Source organism: Metopolophium dirhodum, chromosome 9 (assembly GCF_019925205.1).
Source record: "Metopolophium dirhodum isolate CAU chromosome 9, ASM1992520v1, whole genome shotgun sequence".
Lineage (NCBI taxonomy): Eukaryota > Metazoa > Arthropoda > Insecta > Hemiptera > Aphididae > Metopolophium > Metopolophium dirhodum.
The window spans coordinates 27,790,944-27,810,694 of record NC_083568.1 but is presented as its reverse complement, the minus strand read 5'-3'; the positions used below and the strand labels follow the sequence as shown (position 1 = coordinate 27,810,694).

The window sequence follows — 19,751 nt, the reverse complement described above, 5'->3', positions numbered from 1 at the left end:
TATATAGATTATAGACTATAAATGTCATATACTTATATAAAGTATATACGACTATTAACATTATAATATAGCATATGTAGCAAATAGGGACATTAAATTTATGGGTCACCATTGCAAAAAGTTTGGGAAACACTGCTATAATAAATAATAACACATTATTCTGTCCCGAGACAAGTGAAGAGAAGTCGAGACTCAGGGATGGCGGCACCGATATCCAGTGTTTCTGTTTTTATTTTTTTTTAATATTGTTCTATCTGTTTAATTAATTAGTTATATATTATAATATTATATAATTACTCAATAGATAAGTGCTGTACTATTGAACCTATTGCTATTTTATATTAATTTTAGTAGTTGATAACTAGGGCTCGGATTTTAAAGCATAATAATTAATAAATAACAAAATAGCACAAAATCGTTTTAAAAAAGCAAAAATGAAGCATATTTATTTTTTAAAAAGTAAAAAAAGCATGACTAAAAATTAACATGAATTAGTTATAATTTTATAAAACTGAATATAAAAAATTGAAAAATTAATTGAAAATTAAAATTTTTGTTTTCGTGTCTTTTAACTGCTTGAACATATTTTTCTCTCCGTACATGCTGTTGTATATTATATTTTTTTTCATGTGACACTTTTGTTTCACAAAGTTTGCAATATAAAATCGATCCATTTATTTGAAAAATTTATTTACCAAATTCTTCACTAATTTTTTAAAAATGCATCTGTTTTAACTTTTAGTATTTTAATAAATTACAACAAACACTATAAACTTTATAAAACTTAATTTTTGAACTGGTCTATATCGATGTTATATGAGTACTGAGCGTAGGTTCTACAGACTATATGCAATAGCCGATAAGCTATCGACCCATAAGCTAGAGATCGATAATCTATGCGTTTAAGGTCGTTTCACACTAATGGTACGGTCATGGTCATTATTGCGGGTTTTCACATTTCTTATTAAGTAAATAAACATTTATTTTTATTGTTATAGCATTACAGACATATAAAAATTCCACAGTTATTCTAACTGAAAAAAGCAATAAAAAAGCAAAAAAATCATTTACACAAAAAAAAGGCAAAATAAATTCGTTTATTTGGAATCAGATTGTCTTGAAACGAATTTATGTATAAAAATTAGATTTCTATCTTAAATATATAAAAAGAAGCATTTCCTTTAAAATCCGAGCCCTCTATTGATAACTAATAAATAAAATACCTATCATCAAGTATAACTATACTCATATCCGTTTATTCATTATTTATTCATTAACGTTTAAATCGCTTTAAAAACTTAATTTTAACTAAGGAATAAAAATATTTGAATTTTATTATTTAAATTCAATTTTTTAATAAACTTTTAGGTTATAATATTATGATGTTACCTGGGACACGGGTTACACGGACTTTACAAATTTTAGTGGCTTGAGCTTTGATTATCACAGATAAGGTTTACTGCGAGCTTATACTAAGTATGTACCCGCGGACTAAGATAGTTATCTAAGATAGTTATAATGTTATATTATCTTAGTTCATGGTATGTACCTACCTGGTTTATTTTTATTAGTTAGCTTATGACTTTCATCGATAATAATACTTCATAAAATGCACCTACCGTCTATGCACGATACTTTATCACTTACCTATTGCGTGGGATACAAAATATCAAAATGTCAGCACACGATTTTTATTTAAATATTTGATCATAACTTATAATATGCAAGGATGAAAAAATATCGTATTTTTTTAATTAATAAAAACGTTTAAGCAAACAATAATGTAAATATGGAGTGTCATTAATGACGTAGTGAGATGCATTTTTACCTATGTAAATGACGGAAAAATTAAGGAGAATTTTACGTTGCAGATGAAAAGGATGTCAAACACCTCAAAGCTCATGGTAATAAGTAATAACACTGTATACTATATAATATATAACTATGTATAATCAACGGTAATAATTAATTGTTTTAAACAGTTTTTTTAAAGTAGCATTTTTTTAAATTTAAATATAAGAAGGTTCATAGACAAAAACGATCGTCTAAAATCTAAATAGTGGACTGCATCAGTAAGTTGTTAGAATATTGGTGTAGGTATACGAGGTGTCCAATGCCCAATATAAACTGGTGTTAACTGTTAAGGTTTATCTCATGCCATTATGCCGAAGTTACTATTACTACCTATTAACTGGCAGATCCGTTTAATACCATAGATGCAGTATACCTGTATATGTGACTGGCTGAATTAATAAATTGTGCCATGTAATTATGTAGACCTGTACACGTTTTAGAGAAATGCATTTCTCACACATGCATTTGCATTAAATTTGGATGATCTTGTATAGGTACAATAATCCTATATGTACATTCATTAATCATTAATCATTATACAAGAATACGTAGGTATATCAGTTGAGAGGATCGAGAAAAATATCACAAAAGACAAATATAAATCATAGTTATAATATATGATAGTAATTTATTTGGTGCAATACTGCCAATACGGCAATGAACAATCGCAAAACTAGCTCACGATTAATAATATTTCGGTATTTTTATTACAGCAATCGTGCGAGCAGGAGGCATCTGAAGTTGCCTACACAAAACCCCTAAAAATCATTTATATATTTTTCATTTGTTGTTGTAGGTTGATTGAAATGATTGTTGTATTATATGCATGTATATATTAAGCACACGTACCTACTATAAACTCACATGAATATGTAAAGATCATAAGCCCATAATGTATTGTTTTTAATTTTGAAACAACGAAATCGTTAGGTACATTTATTATAATATATCGTTTCAGAGCGATGTTCAATAGTATTTATTACAATAATAATAAATTATAGAACGACAATTAGAAGGTGTATCAATTTGTACCTAGGTGTTCATGTTATTGAAAAGAATATATTTTTTTTTTTATTAGGGTTAAGGCAAAAAAAAAGAATATATTATAAGTATCATTTATGAGCATTTTCGAAATGCATATTGATTTCAATATAATATTATAAACTTAATTATAACTTTGTCTTTTTGTTCACAATTCAAAACATGGAGTGATGCAATATGTACAGTTAAAATGTATTAAATCTATTAAAATAAAAAAAGTTTAAGAAGGTGGATACGCGCCACTTCAAAGTGTGTAGAAAGTTTTATATACAGATAGATACAGTTGTTTCATGTTTGTACTCTATTATCCCCAGCAGACAGGGTTTTAGAATCCTTAATCCCACATTTTTTCTGTTAACCCTAGACATCAGGAACAATTTATTTACAACTATATTTATTTTGCACGGTGGCACTACTCGGTTCCTTCCCCAATTTTTATTATTTTATTTATTTTTATGCCTCAATCATAATTTATTAATATACCTACGTCCCTACACACGTTGTATAGATTTTAATTGTATTTTTTAATTTTAAACACAGAAACAAATTTAAATAAAATACAGATATAAGTATAACCGTATAGGTAGGTAGTTATTTTTTTTATACTAACAATTACCATACTAATAGTAAGTACATAATATAATTTCTTAATAATTAAGAATTATGCCTCTGGCTGACATAAAATGATAATTTAGGTAGGTATGGTAAATATCTAATTTGGTTGTTTGTTAAATAATATACATATGTCTTATAATATATAGTATATCTAATATTATAATATAGGAACCACTATTGCTATAATTTTAATAGTTTCACTATGTCTGATAATTCGTTTGAACTGCCTTGGAGCGCTGACAATCCATTGCACTTTGGAAATATTCCAGAAAATCCAGTAATTAGTGAGATTATCTGTCAATTGGAAAATTGTTTACGGCAAAGAGAAAAACTCAGTTGCCCTAGTGATGAAATAGACACTCGAATATCATCAGTCATTCAACATGCTATGGATAGTGTTAAGAATTTAATGGAACAAAATTTAACGCCGTTAACAGACATCCAAAAACAGATTTTAATAAACAAAAGTAGGTTATTCATAAAAGATGCAATCAAAGTTATTGAGAAAACCTTGAAAATGCAATCAGCCTAAGTTATATGTTAAGTAAAAAACAAATAAATATGTATATACTATGACAACAACTGTTCTACTACTTCTATAGAATAATTGTTTTTTTTTTTTTTTTTAATATCAATTTATACTACTTTCACCCTAAAACAAGCACAATGTCTAGCTGTAACTCCCTATGATTTCCAAATCACATCATCCCTAACACTTGCCTATAGTAAAATATCTTGGACTAAAACTTGGGAAACACTACTCATTAATAATAAACAGACCAACATAAACATTAAATTACTTATGTACAATTCATTTTTAAAATCAATATGGGTCTATAGCCTCCAACTATTGGGCAATGCAAAAATCTCCAATTTGAAAATAATACAGGCATTTCAGATTAGTACATTAAGAAAAATAACAAATTCCACACCATATTAAACACATCCTACACACTGATTTGTGTTCCTTGACTGACTTAAAACTCACGTAAATCAATGAAATTCAACCAATAAAATTCCTGGTAATCCTCCAAGACGCCTGAAGATAAAATGGTACAAATAATTAACTAAATAAACTTTAAAAAAAACAAACGGGATGTATCACAACTGAGTGGCTTCTAGCAATTAATTGTATTCACAGTTTTATAATTTATTAGCAGATATTCTTATTGTATCTCAGTGTCATATTATTTCTTTGAAAAATAATAAAAAAATTGAATATTAATAAAACTCAAATCTTTATTATTTTTAAGTAAAAAGTTCTTAGAAGGATTTAAACTTTAAAATTTGTGTATTATTTTTTTTTTTTTACTTAGATTTTAGAATTAACAATTTATATTTAAATATAATAGGTAAATTTAAATATTTAAAATCTTAGAAGTATTTTCTTAAATACTTGCATAGAGTAACTTACATTTTTTATAAATAATTTAATAAACAATGAACACTATAGTAAACTTAAGTTTATTTCTACTGTGCAATTATTATTAATTATTGAATAATTTAAGTTTAAAATATCGCACTATTTCGTTCAGAGACCAGTCTCTGATTTTTTTCATCTTTCTACCTTCATAATTTATTTAATATATCTAATTGATTCACTTTATATATATTAGGTATACAATATATTATAATTACTTGATTGCCGTGGTATAAACTGTTATTTAATATTTGCAATAAATAAAATATATTTTAACGTTTACATGTAATATGTATTTAATAATTACACTGAATACAATATATTATAAATGGTAGTCTAGATCTCTTTTTTTATTCTAACATTGATACAATCTTAATGCAACCATACAAATATATAAATTGGCTTAAAAATTTATAACATTAAATTAATAAACTGTATGTTCTTAAGTTTCTACCTTAATATATATTTTATATTCCATAATATAATAATAATTTGTTTTATGATAAATTAACAGTACAATTAATATGTAAATATAAAATTATTTATTTTTATTATTGATTTATTTGGAAAGTAATTTTAATAATACAACATTATACAATAACTCAGTTAATTTTTTGTTCTGTTTATACTTGAGATCAATTTACACCTAAAATGTCAAATTAAACTTAATTATATTTTATGTAAATCAATGTACTAAGACTGACTTGCTTTAACTTGGAAGAGTAATTTAACATTTAATTTAAATTAATTGCAAATTGTAATTGAATAGGAATTGAAATAATTACCATACAAAATTGATTTTTAAATACAAATGATTCTTAAAATTAATACAAGAAATGTTAAGTTAGAGCATATTTTAATGTAACTATAACATTCTAACATTTGTTTTTACGTGGTCTACCTCTTTTACCTTTTGGTTGTTGTGCTCGTTTAGCTAAGCATCTTGGACAAAACCAAACAGCACAGTCTGGAGGACACTGGATACCGACACACACCCAATGATACCATACATCACATCCATCACAACCAATCATTGGGCTTCCGTCATCTGGTTTAGTGCACATAGGACATATCCATACTTGATTACCGGCTTCATCGAAATAGAATGCTGGAGGAGGAGTTTCATTCACAGGAGGTATAACTGCAGGCTGAATGGGTTTTGCAACAATTTTAGTTTTAATTTTTTGAATAGGAACTTTAGGAGGAGAATCAATGATTTCGTTATGTAATATATCTATAGAAATGTCTGATTTTGATTCAATGTCCACTTCAACTTCCATTGGTTCAGGTTCTGAAACTATAGTTATACTTGGTTCTGGTGGTTTTTCAACGGGTAATACTTTTGTTGTGGTTTCTAATCGAGACCCAAATCTAAATTTTATTTTTGGCACTTTATTGGTAGATTTTAATTTATCTTTTTTCTTTTCTTTCTCCTTCTCTTTTTCTTTTACCTTTTCCTTCACTTTATCTTTTTGCTTTTTTTTTTCTTTTTTTTCCTTTTTCTTGTCTTTTTTTTTTTTCTTTTGTTCTTTGCGATTAATATCTTCAATTTCAACTTGTAATACTGGACTGGCTGGTTTTTCTATTTCATCTGGTACATTAATTACAGGATTAATAATTTGAGGAAATGTAGTTGGTATCAATCCAGGTCCAGGAGGTAAAGGACCAAAAAATGAAAATTTGGGTAGAACTTCTTCCATTTTCACTTTGTTAGTATGAGATGCAAGAATGACTTTTTTTGGAACCTGTACCTTTTCAGTTACATTTACGATATCAATTATTTCTTCTATAACAGGTTCTGGAATAGGTGGCGGTAGTTCTGGCACTGGTAATGACATTTTTTCTTCCTTTGGTTTCTTTTTTTTTTTCAATATTTCTGGTGTTTTTTCTTTTTGTTGTAAAAGTAATTTTTTTGTTTTAGAACCTTTAGGTTTTTTCTTGGTTCCTGATTTAGTTTTCTTTTTGTTTGTTAAAATTTTTTGTGATGGTTCTTTTGCTATATTAGGTAAAATAACAGACAGTTTAGATGTTTCAAGAGGTTTATCAATTTTGATTTCTGGAAATGGCAATAATTTAGATTCTGCCAATCTGCCTTCTCTAGATGGTGATAAAAACCCACCAGATGTCATGACTACACTTGAAATCTCTCTTAATCGTTTATGTAAGATAACTTCGTCCGGTTCTTGTTTAGTGTTTACAATACTATTTTGACTTTGTTCTGTATCCGTGGTTTGCTCCTCTTCAATTTGTTCTGTATACAATGTCGGGAGGTGTTCATGAATATGAATAGGTCTAGTTACAATTTCTCTACTTCCTGGCTTCAATGTATTTAATACATTCTTTCCTGATATATTTAATAGAGGTAAATTATGAGGAAATTTAACTGGGCCCGTACTTTTTACATATCTACGTAGTTCAATCAATGATACAGATTTTTGACGAAAGGCCTTTTCCACGTCTTCAATATCAGGAACATCATTATATGCATGTTCCGCGTATTTTTTAGACGTTTTTGACAAATCACTGATGTAGTGGTGAAGAATGTCAGTCATAATTTTCATCGAAGAGTCTGTTATTGAGTGCCACCCAATATTATTACATATTTGGGCAACAGAAATTGTTAACGTTTGTCTTATGAAGTCATCCATTATGGTTGTCTTAACGGAAATAATGAAATGCAAGTGTTAAAACTACTTACGTGTAAAATGTATTCATTTTTCAAAGTTGAAACATAATGTGGCGGTTAATTCATGCAAATTTAAACATCATGTTTACAATGTGTATTGTTTACTTATTACATAAACAATAAATTTTATTAACGTGATTTGAGATTTTTATCACTAATCTTGTCCTATCTAGCGTCGTTATAGGTGGTAAGTTTAAACCATGGTTATGGTGAATGCATAGATATAATATTATGTATACAGTTATACCACAGAATACAACTACTAGATAACCGGACCCTTTCTTATCATCGAAGTCGGCCGCCATTTACAGAGCAGGCAATGTTTACAAAATAATATTATCACTGTATATAATATGTATATTGCATAATATGAATAAATGTAAAATAAAGAAATGTAAACATTGCCCGCTTTATAAATGGCGGCCGACTTCAACACATAGGTAATATAAGAATATTGCATATTATTATCTATGCTTCAACATTGGTCACAGCTGTAGTATTTTTTAAGGTTCCCACATACTGCAGCGGTGGGGTTAAATTCTATTACATTGGCTTTACCGCCGAGGTGAGCGGTGAAATATTGTGTCCTTGCAGGCTGCAGCAATCATAGAATATTAATCTACGGCAATTGGCAGCAATTCACCACCACCACCATCGGCATACACTATCATTATAATATATTATATAATATTATATAGGATAATATGTATATGAATATACAATTATGTGTCATAATATTATGTAGAAAAACTTATTAGGAATCTTATATTACATTTTAAATTTTAGATATAAAAATACAAATGTTTATGAATTTTTAACTCAGAATAATTTGCAAAGGTTCGTGTTTTTACACATTTTAACAAAATTTGAATTTCAGACGCTCATAAAAAATTCTGTAGATTTACCCTCAACTTTTTATTTAGTTTCCATTAACAACAACTTACGAGAACCATTGTACATTTTGAAGATTTTTGACTGAACGAAATTTTTTTATCAACATTTATTTAAAAAAAAAAACAAGTAATAATTGAAAATTTCATATGCCCATTTATATGAAATATGAGCCAAAATATTTTCTGGTGTATAAAAAATGCTAATATTCTGTGAATATTTTATGTATTTACGGTAATTTTTTTAGAGTTACACCAAAAACCAAAATTGATTTAGTCAAAAACCAATTTTGTGTAAAAATTCCAGTTTTTTTTGTTTTTCACGGCACTTTTGAAAGCTACTAGAAATTATAAAGAGCAATTGCTCCAGGCGGCATGACAGGGGCGGCCAAATATTTAAGGGCGGCAAAAAAAAATAAATAAAATCAATAATGTTGATTGCAATATGATAAAAGGTGGGTAAGTGGATGTCGCTCTGCTGTACAGTAGGTTACAAGTGGGTCACTGTAATGGATGATGTTAAATTTAAATTCAATGACATAATATCATTGTATAAGAAAAACGATTCTGAGCGAAAACGGTCAGTCAGCCTATGATATTACTAAGTGATGATATTATTGTGAATAAAGTAATTTATATATAACCTATTTACGTGGAGCCTTGTTTAAAATTTTCAATCCTTAGCTATAAAATTTGAACATTTTATAAATTTTTAACTACAAAATAATTATAAAATTTGAAATTTGATAAATTTTGTCAAAATTTGAAATTTAAATGCTCATAAAAAAAAACTTGCCTATGTATTTTCAATATTTTTCAACTGCTATTGTAACAATATATCAGGAGCCTTGCACGACACTTGGATAGCAAATTTTTCGTTACATTAAATATTTATTTTAAGTCTAAAAAGAACATTTAAGCGACAAAAGAATATGAAAACAAACTTACTTTAAACATCGACTCTTTCGGCGGAATCCGTGACGTTTGTGGCCTGTGCACTGCGACGCCGATGTGAAAATGCTCCAGATACAAAACTAAAAAGGTGGGTAAGTGGATGGCGCTCTGCTGTACAATAGGTGACAAGTGGGTCACTGTAATGGATGGTGTTGTATTTTAATTTTAATTTGAATAATATCATTGTATAAGAAAAACGATTCTAAACGAAAACGGTCAGTCAGTCTATGATATTACTAAGTATATTTGATGATATTATTGTGAATAAAGTAATTTATAATATAACCTATTTACGTGGAACCTTATTTAAATTTTCAATCATTATCTATAAAAGTTGAACATTTTATAAATTATTTTCAACTACAAAATAATTAGTAAATTTTGTCAAAATTTTCACTCTTTTTTACCAAACAAATACAATTTTATTGATATTTATAGAAAAAAAAACTAAAAAAATTGAAAACTAACAATGACCGTAAACAGCTCAAAAAGAGTCAAATTATTTTATAAATTTTTTCGTGTATAGAAAATACTAATATAAACATTCAGTGAAATTTTCAAGTATCTACAGTCATTCGTTTTCAAATTACAACAAAATAAAAAAATCGTTACATGAGAAATCGAGTGAATATCAAATGTTGTAAAAATATGAATTTCAAACGCTCATAAAAATTTAATTTGACTTTCTTGTAGACATTTTTTTTTTTTGATATAGGTAGGTAATCTTATGGATAATCTTGTATTACATTTTCGAATCTTAGATTGAAAAAGAAAATTTTTATGAATTCTCAACTCAAAATAATTTGATAATTTTCGTGATTTTTCCGTATTTTGTCAATATTTGAACTTTAAATGCTTATAAATAAAAACCGCGACTAAGGATTTTTAATTTTTTTCATCTGCCTTTGAAACAATAACCTAGGAATCTTCTATTAAATTTTCAAGCTTTTTTAACCAACAAATAACATTTTATTGATATTTATAGAAAAAAAAAACTAAAATAAAATGGAAACTGAAAATGTCCGTAAACAGCTCAAAATAAGTCAAAATATTTGGAAAATGTTATGGTTTATAGAAAATGCTAATATAAGCATTCAGTCAAAATTTAATGTACCTACGGTCATTTGTTTTAGAGTTGCACCAAAAACCAAAATCGATTTTCTCAAAAACGGACTTTGCGTAAAAAATTCCCGTTTTTTCCTTTGTTTTTCACGTCGCTTTTGAAAACTACTGGGAAAATTTTACTTTTGACCCCCCATAGTACCAACTAGATTCACTTTGCTATCAGAAAAGTTACTGTTAAAGAAAATTCAAGCACTTTTACTGTCCTAAAAGGTGATGACAGACACAAAACAAAATAAAAAAAAAAACACACATCATTGTAAAATCAATACATTCATCGCTTCCCTCAGAATCTAAAAAAAAAAAATTGGAAGTGACTCTGCTGAACAGTAGGTTACAAGTGGGTGAGTGTTATGGATAGTGTTAAATTTGAATTCAATGATATAATATCATAGTATACGAAAAACGATTTTAAGTGGAGACGATTTGTCAGCCTAGGATATTGTATACTATATTTATATTGATATTATTAAATATTATTAATACCGTTGCCGGTTAAGTTGAATTATTATCGTATTTGTATATGATAATATATTTTAGACGTTTCAATTACCCACGAATAATATTTTTAAAATAGGCATATGTATATAATACAAGTAACAACGAATTAAGAACGATATTGAAAAAAATAATTGCCAGAAATCATTAGTTTTTAACTGAAAACGACAGGGAAGTCTGAACTTGGCTGTCAGTCTTATTTTAAAGTTATATGTATTATAACTAATTGAAATTTTTGGTATTTTCATATGTACCCGGTGTACCAAACTGCGCTTGCTCGAACAATTAAAATCAAAAACATCCCTCGACTTGTTATGTTAAACCCCCATGGGTGGGTGTCAGAATTATTTTTGCATCATCAATTTTAAAACGTTGATTTACCTAGATTAAAAAAAAAATTAATTTGTAATACTTAAGCTCGGTAAACTTTAAGCGTTGTACGGGTGCGTAAAACACCGAAAATCGTGAACTTCGTAAGGCTATACCATAAAAACCAATGATTTGCAGGTAGTCGAGTTTTGGACAAGTACCTACATAGGTAACTTATAATAATTCATATTATAAATTAATTAAGTACCAAATATAACTTCTCAAACACTTTGTCTATTGGCACTGGCGGGAGAATGTATTAGAATATCTATTCTATAAACTTGCGGACCAGTTATTGTATAGTTAAATTTGGCATGCGAACTATAATTGAAATAGAAAACCAGAATAGGTGCATTGCAGATCACAAAGATTTCTGTAAAAGAACATACGATTTATAAATATACCGTATAGGTTTACTGAGTACTTATATAATAATATATAAGTTCTTTGGATTTCTATATTTTATGATATCTATGGCAATCGTCAATTGTCGAAATTCGTCGGCGACGGTTAACATTCTAATAATTTCAGCAAAACTATTGTATTATAAATATAATATATTTTGTTTCAGTGAACAAAAAAATAATAGGCCACAAATATAAACGGACAGTTCGTTAAACCGGATAAGTTGTAACACAAACTCGTAAATTTCGTTTGATCAGGTTATTTTCATAAAATATTTCGATACTTTCAAGTTTCAGCTCATCGGAGTGAGATGATTAGATAAAGATGAATGAAGATAGCTGTTTCTTCGGCGATGGCGGCACTCTAGCTACGTTTCACCGGAAGAGTAGATGTTTACGAGTAAGTTTGTTTTCATATTATTACCTACTATTTTACATTTACTTTTTAGACTTAAATTAAATATTTATTGCCACGGACAATCTGTTAACTACGTGACTTAGAAGCATTTATAAGTTTAATCCCAATAGCGCAATGTATAAAATACGCGAGACCGTCTTCGTTTCACCACGCCAAGTTTAATACGCACCTTTTTGCATGTTATACTATACGCCGGGTATCACCTAAGGTTTGCGCGAAGTATTTAAAACAATATAATGTTTTTAATCTTTATATTTTATATTTTTATATACATAAATACATTATACACCTCATATATTTTATTAGCATACTTACACCTTTTTTAGTGTAGTTTATACCCTAGATGGCTATAGATATAGGTATTAAATGTCTTGCAATTGTATATTTTACTATAATTATTAATTTCATTATAATATAATATAACAATACACTCTAAATTAAATTAGTTGTTATCAAGACAGACAGTCTTAAAACAAACTCTTTTCTGGACGTTTTCAAAACGTATTATGCTTAAAAAAAATTGCACAGTTGTCGTAGCAGTCAGTTGCTAGATCAACCCGTGTGACATCAAATAGGAATTATTCTTGTTTTTTTAAATAGTTTTTTCGAAAAATATATGTAACATGTATAGCTCATATACAATTATGAATTTATAGTTAATGGAAATGCGGATGTTTATACTTCATAGATATTTTTTTAGTTAATAATCGTGTAAATAATTTGATTAAACAATAAGGTACTTACCTTCTCATCACTAGTATCAACTTTATTATATTACGTGTAAAATCACCAACACAAGGTGCAGACTGCGTTTAAAAAATTAAAAACATAAAATAAAATATAAAATAATGTTGTAGTAGAAGCTGGAAACTGTAGTTTATTTTAATTTATAATCCAATTAATGTAACCGAGAATGTAACTATTAAATTCATCATTGAATGATTATTCAGAGATCACTTTGGGATAAATGTAAATTAAATTAAAAATAATTAAAAAACATTTTGTGAAAAGAACAAGATTACTGCTAATATTTAAGTCTTAATTATTATTAACAAATAAATACAAATAATAGATTTTTTAATAGCTTTTTACTATTAACATTCAGTGTAAATATAGTTTCTGATCGACTTACCAAAATGTAATAAACCTATATGTAATAAAATAATTATTCATATCAAATAATCCTAACAATTTAATGCAAGGATTCTCATAAATTGATCTTACAGCAGCCTTAAAACACCAAAAATACATTTGTACATCATTTACAAAATTTTAGTTCCCTATTATGGTGTACGTATTAATAAAAACAATAAATTGCTATTCGAAAACACAATTTTGTATACCTATTATTATTTACTAAATACCTACAATTAAATTAAACTAAAAATAAACATATGATTACATACTGAGTGCCTATAATATAATATTATATATGAAAATTGAATCTTTATTACGAATACTTATCGTTTACACAGACCACAAGAAAAAATAATTAAAAATATTTAAAAAAAAAATACACATCATTGTAAAAATATAGTTAGTATTATAGTATTTAACTCTAAAATCCAGTAATCTCATTTTTATTTAATAATTCATAAAATACAATATGCTCTTATAAAAATATTCTTGTGCTTCTGATATCTATTCACCACCTTAATCAATAATTAAATTGATAAACGAAAATAATAATTCAAATAATACCTATATCATATTATTATAATTTAAATTTAAAATTATAAACTATTTTGGTTTATTGTCATATCAAGTTTCAATGAACAAATTGGTCCTTAACACAGAACTCTTTGATATAAAAAGTTGCATTATATTATATCCGTGGATTCATCGTATTGACGCACCTAGTATAATATCTATCATTTATTTATTTAATCTATGGCAAATCTCAAAGTCGTTGCAGAAGACACAGTCGATTAAAAATTCTAAAATTTCAATAAGCAAAGAAGATATGAGCAAAAAACTTACTGCGTTTCGTATAATTTTATTTTTCATAAATCACAATATTCTAAGTTCTGTCTGTATTCTGGAGCGTTTCCTCATGGGCGTCGCAGTTCACACACGTCACGGATTCCGCCGAAGGAGTCGATAATTAAAGTAAGTTTGTTCTTATATTCTTTTGGGGCTTAAATTTACTTTTAAGACTTTTTTTTTTTTTTTTTTATTTAATTGACTTTATTTAGAAATATTACAATCTATACAGGGGTGTACAATAAGTAATAATTATGGTGAAAAATGAATGAAACTATGAACTAATGATGACATGGTAGGAAATCTCTCATTAGAGACACCTAGTGGCTTTACAATAGCATTTACAATTTAATACAATGACATTTGATTTTTGCAATTTATAAAATTTTTAAGTCACTTTTAAGACTTAAAACAAATATTTAATGTCACGAAAAATGTGCTATCCAAGTGTTGTAGGCGCATATTTTAGTTCCGGACTAAAAATGTATAAAATACGCGAGATATAAACGCCGTCGTCGTTTTTCCAGTCCCTGTTTGTAGAATAATTATAATTAATAGGTGCATACCTATACAGGGTACTTAATATAAATATATAAATAATTTGGTTTAATTTATAGAAATATATGTTATGACTTATAACTGATAATAGTCATAAGATACAATTTTAATTAATAACTGGTAATTTTTTTTCCAAATACAACGTTATAAGTTATAGGTAACTATTAATTTAGTGTCAAATACTTAACTTCTATTGTTCACCTAATATCTATATTCTATATCATAGGGATTAGGGATGTATATCCATGTACACATAAAAGTATATTCACGGAATGGTCAACTGCCTATCCTGACGTGTGCGCACTTATGAATAATATACCTACCTACTCATATACTCGTATAGGTATATAAATATACCTACATAAATAGTGTAATACTACAACTACATACACGAATGTGTTACCTATTATGTCCCTAAAAGTTCAACAGTTATTATTATATTTATTTTTTTTTTAAATATAGGTGGGTACATTACAAGACTCTAATTAAAATCACATTTTTTTTTTATTTTTTTGAACACAATGTTTTAAAAATTATTAATTAATATATAATTTATTGGTATAGTACTAAATAAATTAATGAAATAAAACAAACACAACTACTATAATTATTAGTAATAATAATATATCCACGTATAAATTATTAAAATACAAAACGAACAAACGAAAAACGATTCTGAGCAAAGATATCGTTGACTAATAAATAATATTGAGATTAAAGTAATTTATTTTTTCGGTAGAAAATCGGTATAAATATGAATTATAAATATTTTTTTATTTTCATACCATGACGCGTGTGTGAAAATTGTTTATATTTAGTGTTTAAGATGTTAGATTTCGGTTCGGCTGATTGTCCACCCCCTCACTCTTCCGTGTCAATGCATCAGAAATTATTATTTATAATATTTAAATATAAACTGCATTTTCTGAATTTTCTAAAACATAGCTTTCCAAGCAAAGAATTCGTTTCATATATTATCAACGAATTGAAAAATGAAATTAGAACATTTATATGGGATAAAGTCAATTTTATAAAAACTTATTAGAAAAAAATTAAATACAATTAAATAAAGGTAATTTTTTTTCTTATACTTCTATTTTTTTACGTACCCATTATGTTCGATACAATAACTTCAGTCTTCAGTTATAGAAAACAACACTTGCCAATATGGAATTACTGTCGAATTTTTTTATTTTAAAATATTAAATAGCATCTGATTGACTGATGTGCTATAATGAAACTCAAAATATAACGAATACACTACCTATACACTTATCTAAATTCTATTTTATATTCGTTAAAATTGGACTTTTAATTTTTCTGGCCATTTTATTAAGCTTTGTAATATAAGTGCATTAAATCGTATTTTTAAGGCATTTTTCTTATTTTTAATGCATTTAAATCCACGTCCTATTTATAACTTAACGTTATTTTGTATATACCAATCGATTAGTATACACAATAAAAAATATAATATTATTGATGGGTTAATAGGTTGATAACTATTATGTAGGTAGGTACAGTTTTGTACGTTCAATGTATCGTTCTTAATTCATAAAGTAGCTAAATTAGTCAAATGATTTTGTCAAGGGGGGGGGGAGGATATGGCTGATTTTTTAACATGCACAATTTCAAGGGCTCTTAACCTAAGGGGCGCACTACTTTAAGGAGGAGTGACACAATTTTGTAAGGGGGGGGGGACGTGAAAATGTTTAAAAAAAACACGAATTTATTTAGTTATTTTGTTTTTTAGGTAATACATATTAATTAATAGGTATTTCTTAATTTTTTTTATTATTTTATTTGAAACATTATTTTTAAATATTGGGATCAATAAAACTATTTTTTATATATTAATTACTATTTTATATCAATTAGAATTTGTTTATAAACCAAGTAATAAATAAATGGTTACCAAGTAAAAAAACCGTTATCTATATTATAAATTTGAATTCAATTTACCGCATTCGCATCTAGTAGAAACAAATAAATGTTTTTTTGAAGATAATGTAAAAATATCCATCATCCATCGGTTAGGACCATATATATATTTTCTATGATTGGGACAGTTAGGTTATAATTATAAATAATCTATGGCAAATGACAATCGTTTGAGACGAACAGCGATTCCAATACGTACTCACATATTTCGTTCCATTCTGGTTATTAAACTAGGTGCCTATTTTTATAAATGTCATTAATCTCAATACTTCCAGACTGAACTTTTGGATCGGATATATGAAGACGCGCGCTGCATTTTCCTTGACGGAGACGCACAGCTCTGACACTAGACAATATTATACACTCAAAGGACCGCGTTTCGCCGGAAGAATAAATAATTACGTAAGTTTTGTCCTACTACTCTGTTGACGCGGTAGACCTAATGTAAATACTTATTGTCAGACAAACTTATATACCCGCTAGACGTAGAGTAGTTTTTAAAATCCAGTTGTTATAGGTGTACAAAAATTAGGATATTATGAAAAATACCTTAAATTATAATAATACTTTGCCTACAACTGTTAATTTATTGTTATAGTAGAATAATTTTTAAAATTTTAAATCAATGATTAGGTAATGCTTTTATAAGTAGGAAGGTAAGTTTTTATACCTACCTAACAAAATAAGAAAACACATAATGATTAATGTTATTTAATATGATTTGTAAGTACATAGCAGATTATACCTATCACTTGGTGACGATTATTTTTGTTTTATACGTTCTTCGTAATTCAGTTCCGTCACGATAGTTTTAGTTTTCGTTAAATGTGAAACATACATTTTCTATGCATACGGGATACGGGCATTAAATATTTGGGTTTTAATAGAACACCTCAAACGTACGTTTTATTTTGGGGGTTTTACGGGATATACCTATAGGAAATTTTCTTCAAATTTTCACATTTCACTATTTGATATTGTGATATTATTTGTACCTAGGTTAAGTTTCTGTTTTAGAATCGATCGATATGTTACCTAGGTATATCACATTCTTTAATTTAAATTCTGGTAGTCGAGTATTGGACAAGTACCTACGTAACTTATAATTCGTATCGTAATTTAATTACTAAAGAAATATTATAATTTCCCCAACAGTGTCTAGGGCCACCGGCAACAGAATGCATTATAGAATGTCTATAAACTTGTGGTCTAGTATATGGTCAAAATTGGCATGCGACCAACAACTGGGGGCTTGTTCTGGAAAATTTAAATGATCTAATAAGGTTCATCTCATTATTTGAATTTAATTAATTTTTAAGCGATTGTTGTGTTAATTAATTTTTTAATTTATTTCATTCAACACACTCGTCTCAGTTTTCTAGTACCTCTAGATTTCTCACAAAATTCATATCGATCATCTCACAGCTTTCATATTCAAAACCAAAAATATATGTATTTTTATCTTATTTCAATCTTTTTCATCGAACACCAGAATATATTACAGATCATAAAGATACTAGTATTGTATACTAGATAAGTTTCTATTAGCGAGATGTAGAGAGAGATGGAGATGGAACGAGATGTAGACGGATGAAGATAGCTGTTTCTTAGACGACAGCGTGTGCTGCAGTACAGCTAGGTTTCACTGGAAGTGTCGATGTTTATGCGTAAGTTTGTTTTTATATTATTTTGGTCTTACATTTACTTTTTAGACTTGAATTAAATATTTATTGTCGCGGAAAATCTGTTAACTAAGTAACGTAAAAGCATATACGTTTACTAATGCCTACCAAAGGCGCAATGTATAATAATAATAAATTATACACCAGTCCGAACAATCCAAACGCTGTCTTACTCGTAGTCGAGTTCTAGTTGATAACTGACTTGTGAATAAATGTAATTTTTGTTAGGTATAAAAATAAAACTAATAAATCCTTGAATACAATATTTAAAAATACAAACTCTGTGTAATAAAAATTAATATTAGGTATTTATTGGTAGGTTTATATAATATCTGTAGACTGTAACGCATAGGTCATTAGAATATTGTAGAACATTTTACTGCATAAGATGCGTGTTATTTCAGAAATGGTATTCGTCAGTGAACATTTTCAAACTGGGAATAATATATCATAAGCATATTGCAATGTGTGAACGTTTCAGTGTTTCGAAGACTAAGTTTCGTAGCAGATTTTGATTCCGTCACGGGGTATGTATTTTCTTATTACTCAGTAGGTTTTTTTTTATTATAGTTAATTGATCAGGGGATGTATTGCCCGAAAATTTTCAATATTTGTATTTTAACTATACTGGTATAACACTATTCGGACTATCAATAAAGTCGTGTTCAAAATTAGAAAATTGGTGAGGTATGATATTTTTTTAAGCAATTCTTTCGAGTAGGGAATTCGCTCAATGATATTTAAATATTTTCACCGATAATCAAGTACGATGAGGTAACTAGAGACTGAGTGAATAGGAATTAGGAAGTGTGTGATATGGCGAAGATAAGGAAATGGGTCAACAGGATTTCAGAATGTTTGGTGTATGAAAGGGAAAGATGAAAAAGAAATGTAAGGTTAGGGTAGGTAAGTGGAGTGAGAGTAGCATAGCAGATATGAGAATAATAAGTAAGGTGTTAAGGTACAAAAGAGGATAGAATAAGAAATTAATTAATTAAGGGTAGTATAGGGTAGTGTACATATTGTAGTGAAAACAAGAGAGAATAGGTTTAGGTGGTTCGGTCACTGTATGATAAGAGATAGTGAGAGTGGCTATAGAAGTTAATTTAGGGGAGAAATGATGGACGAGAAGACTGAAGAAGAGATGGATAGACATAATACCGATCATATGGAGGTGTGGAATGAGAGTGGCTGAACCTGTATATAGCTGTGAGAGACGGGGGAAGAAAAAGTGTAAAGGTAGAATAGTTATGTTAACAATGCCGAATACGTAGGAAAAGATCTTGAATTGCAAAGGCCTTATTGACTCTTTGGCT

The 19,751-nt window shown here is 27.8% G+C and overlaps 1 protein-coding gene across 1 annotated transcript; it reads right to left on the bottom strand.

The window, feature by feature from the left end:
- Positions 1 to 4,974: 4,974 nt before the first annotated feature.
- Positions 4,975 to 7,756, bottom strand: LOC132952704 (transcription initiation factor TFIID subunit 3-like). Its single transcript, XM_061025091.1, has one exon. It carries the CDS (start codon positions 7,576 to 7,578, stop codon positions 5,806 to 5,808), a length of 1,773 nt encoding a protein of 590 aa, XP_060881074.1. The 5' UTR covers positions 7,579 to 7,756; the 3' UTR covers positions 4,975 to 5,805.
- Between the last annotated feature and the right edge of the window lie 11,995 nt (positions 7,757 to 19,751).

What these genes read in the sequence shown, in the direction of transcription:
- LOC132952704 (XM_061025091.1), bottom strand. Translation starts at nt 7,578, where the DNA reads ATGGATGACTTCATAAGACAAACGTTAACAATTTCTGTTGCCCAAATA.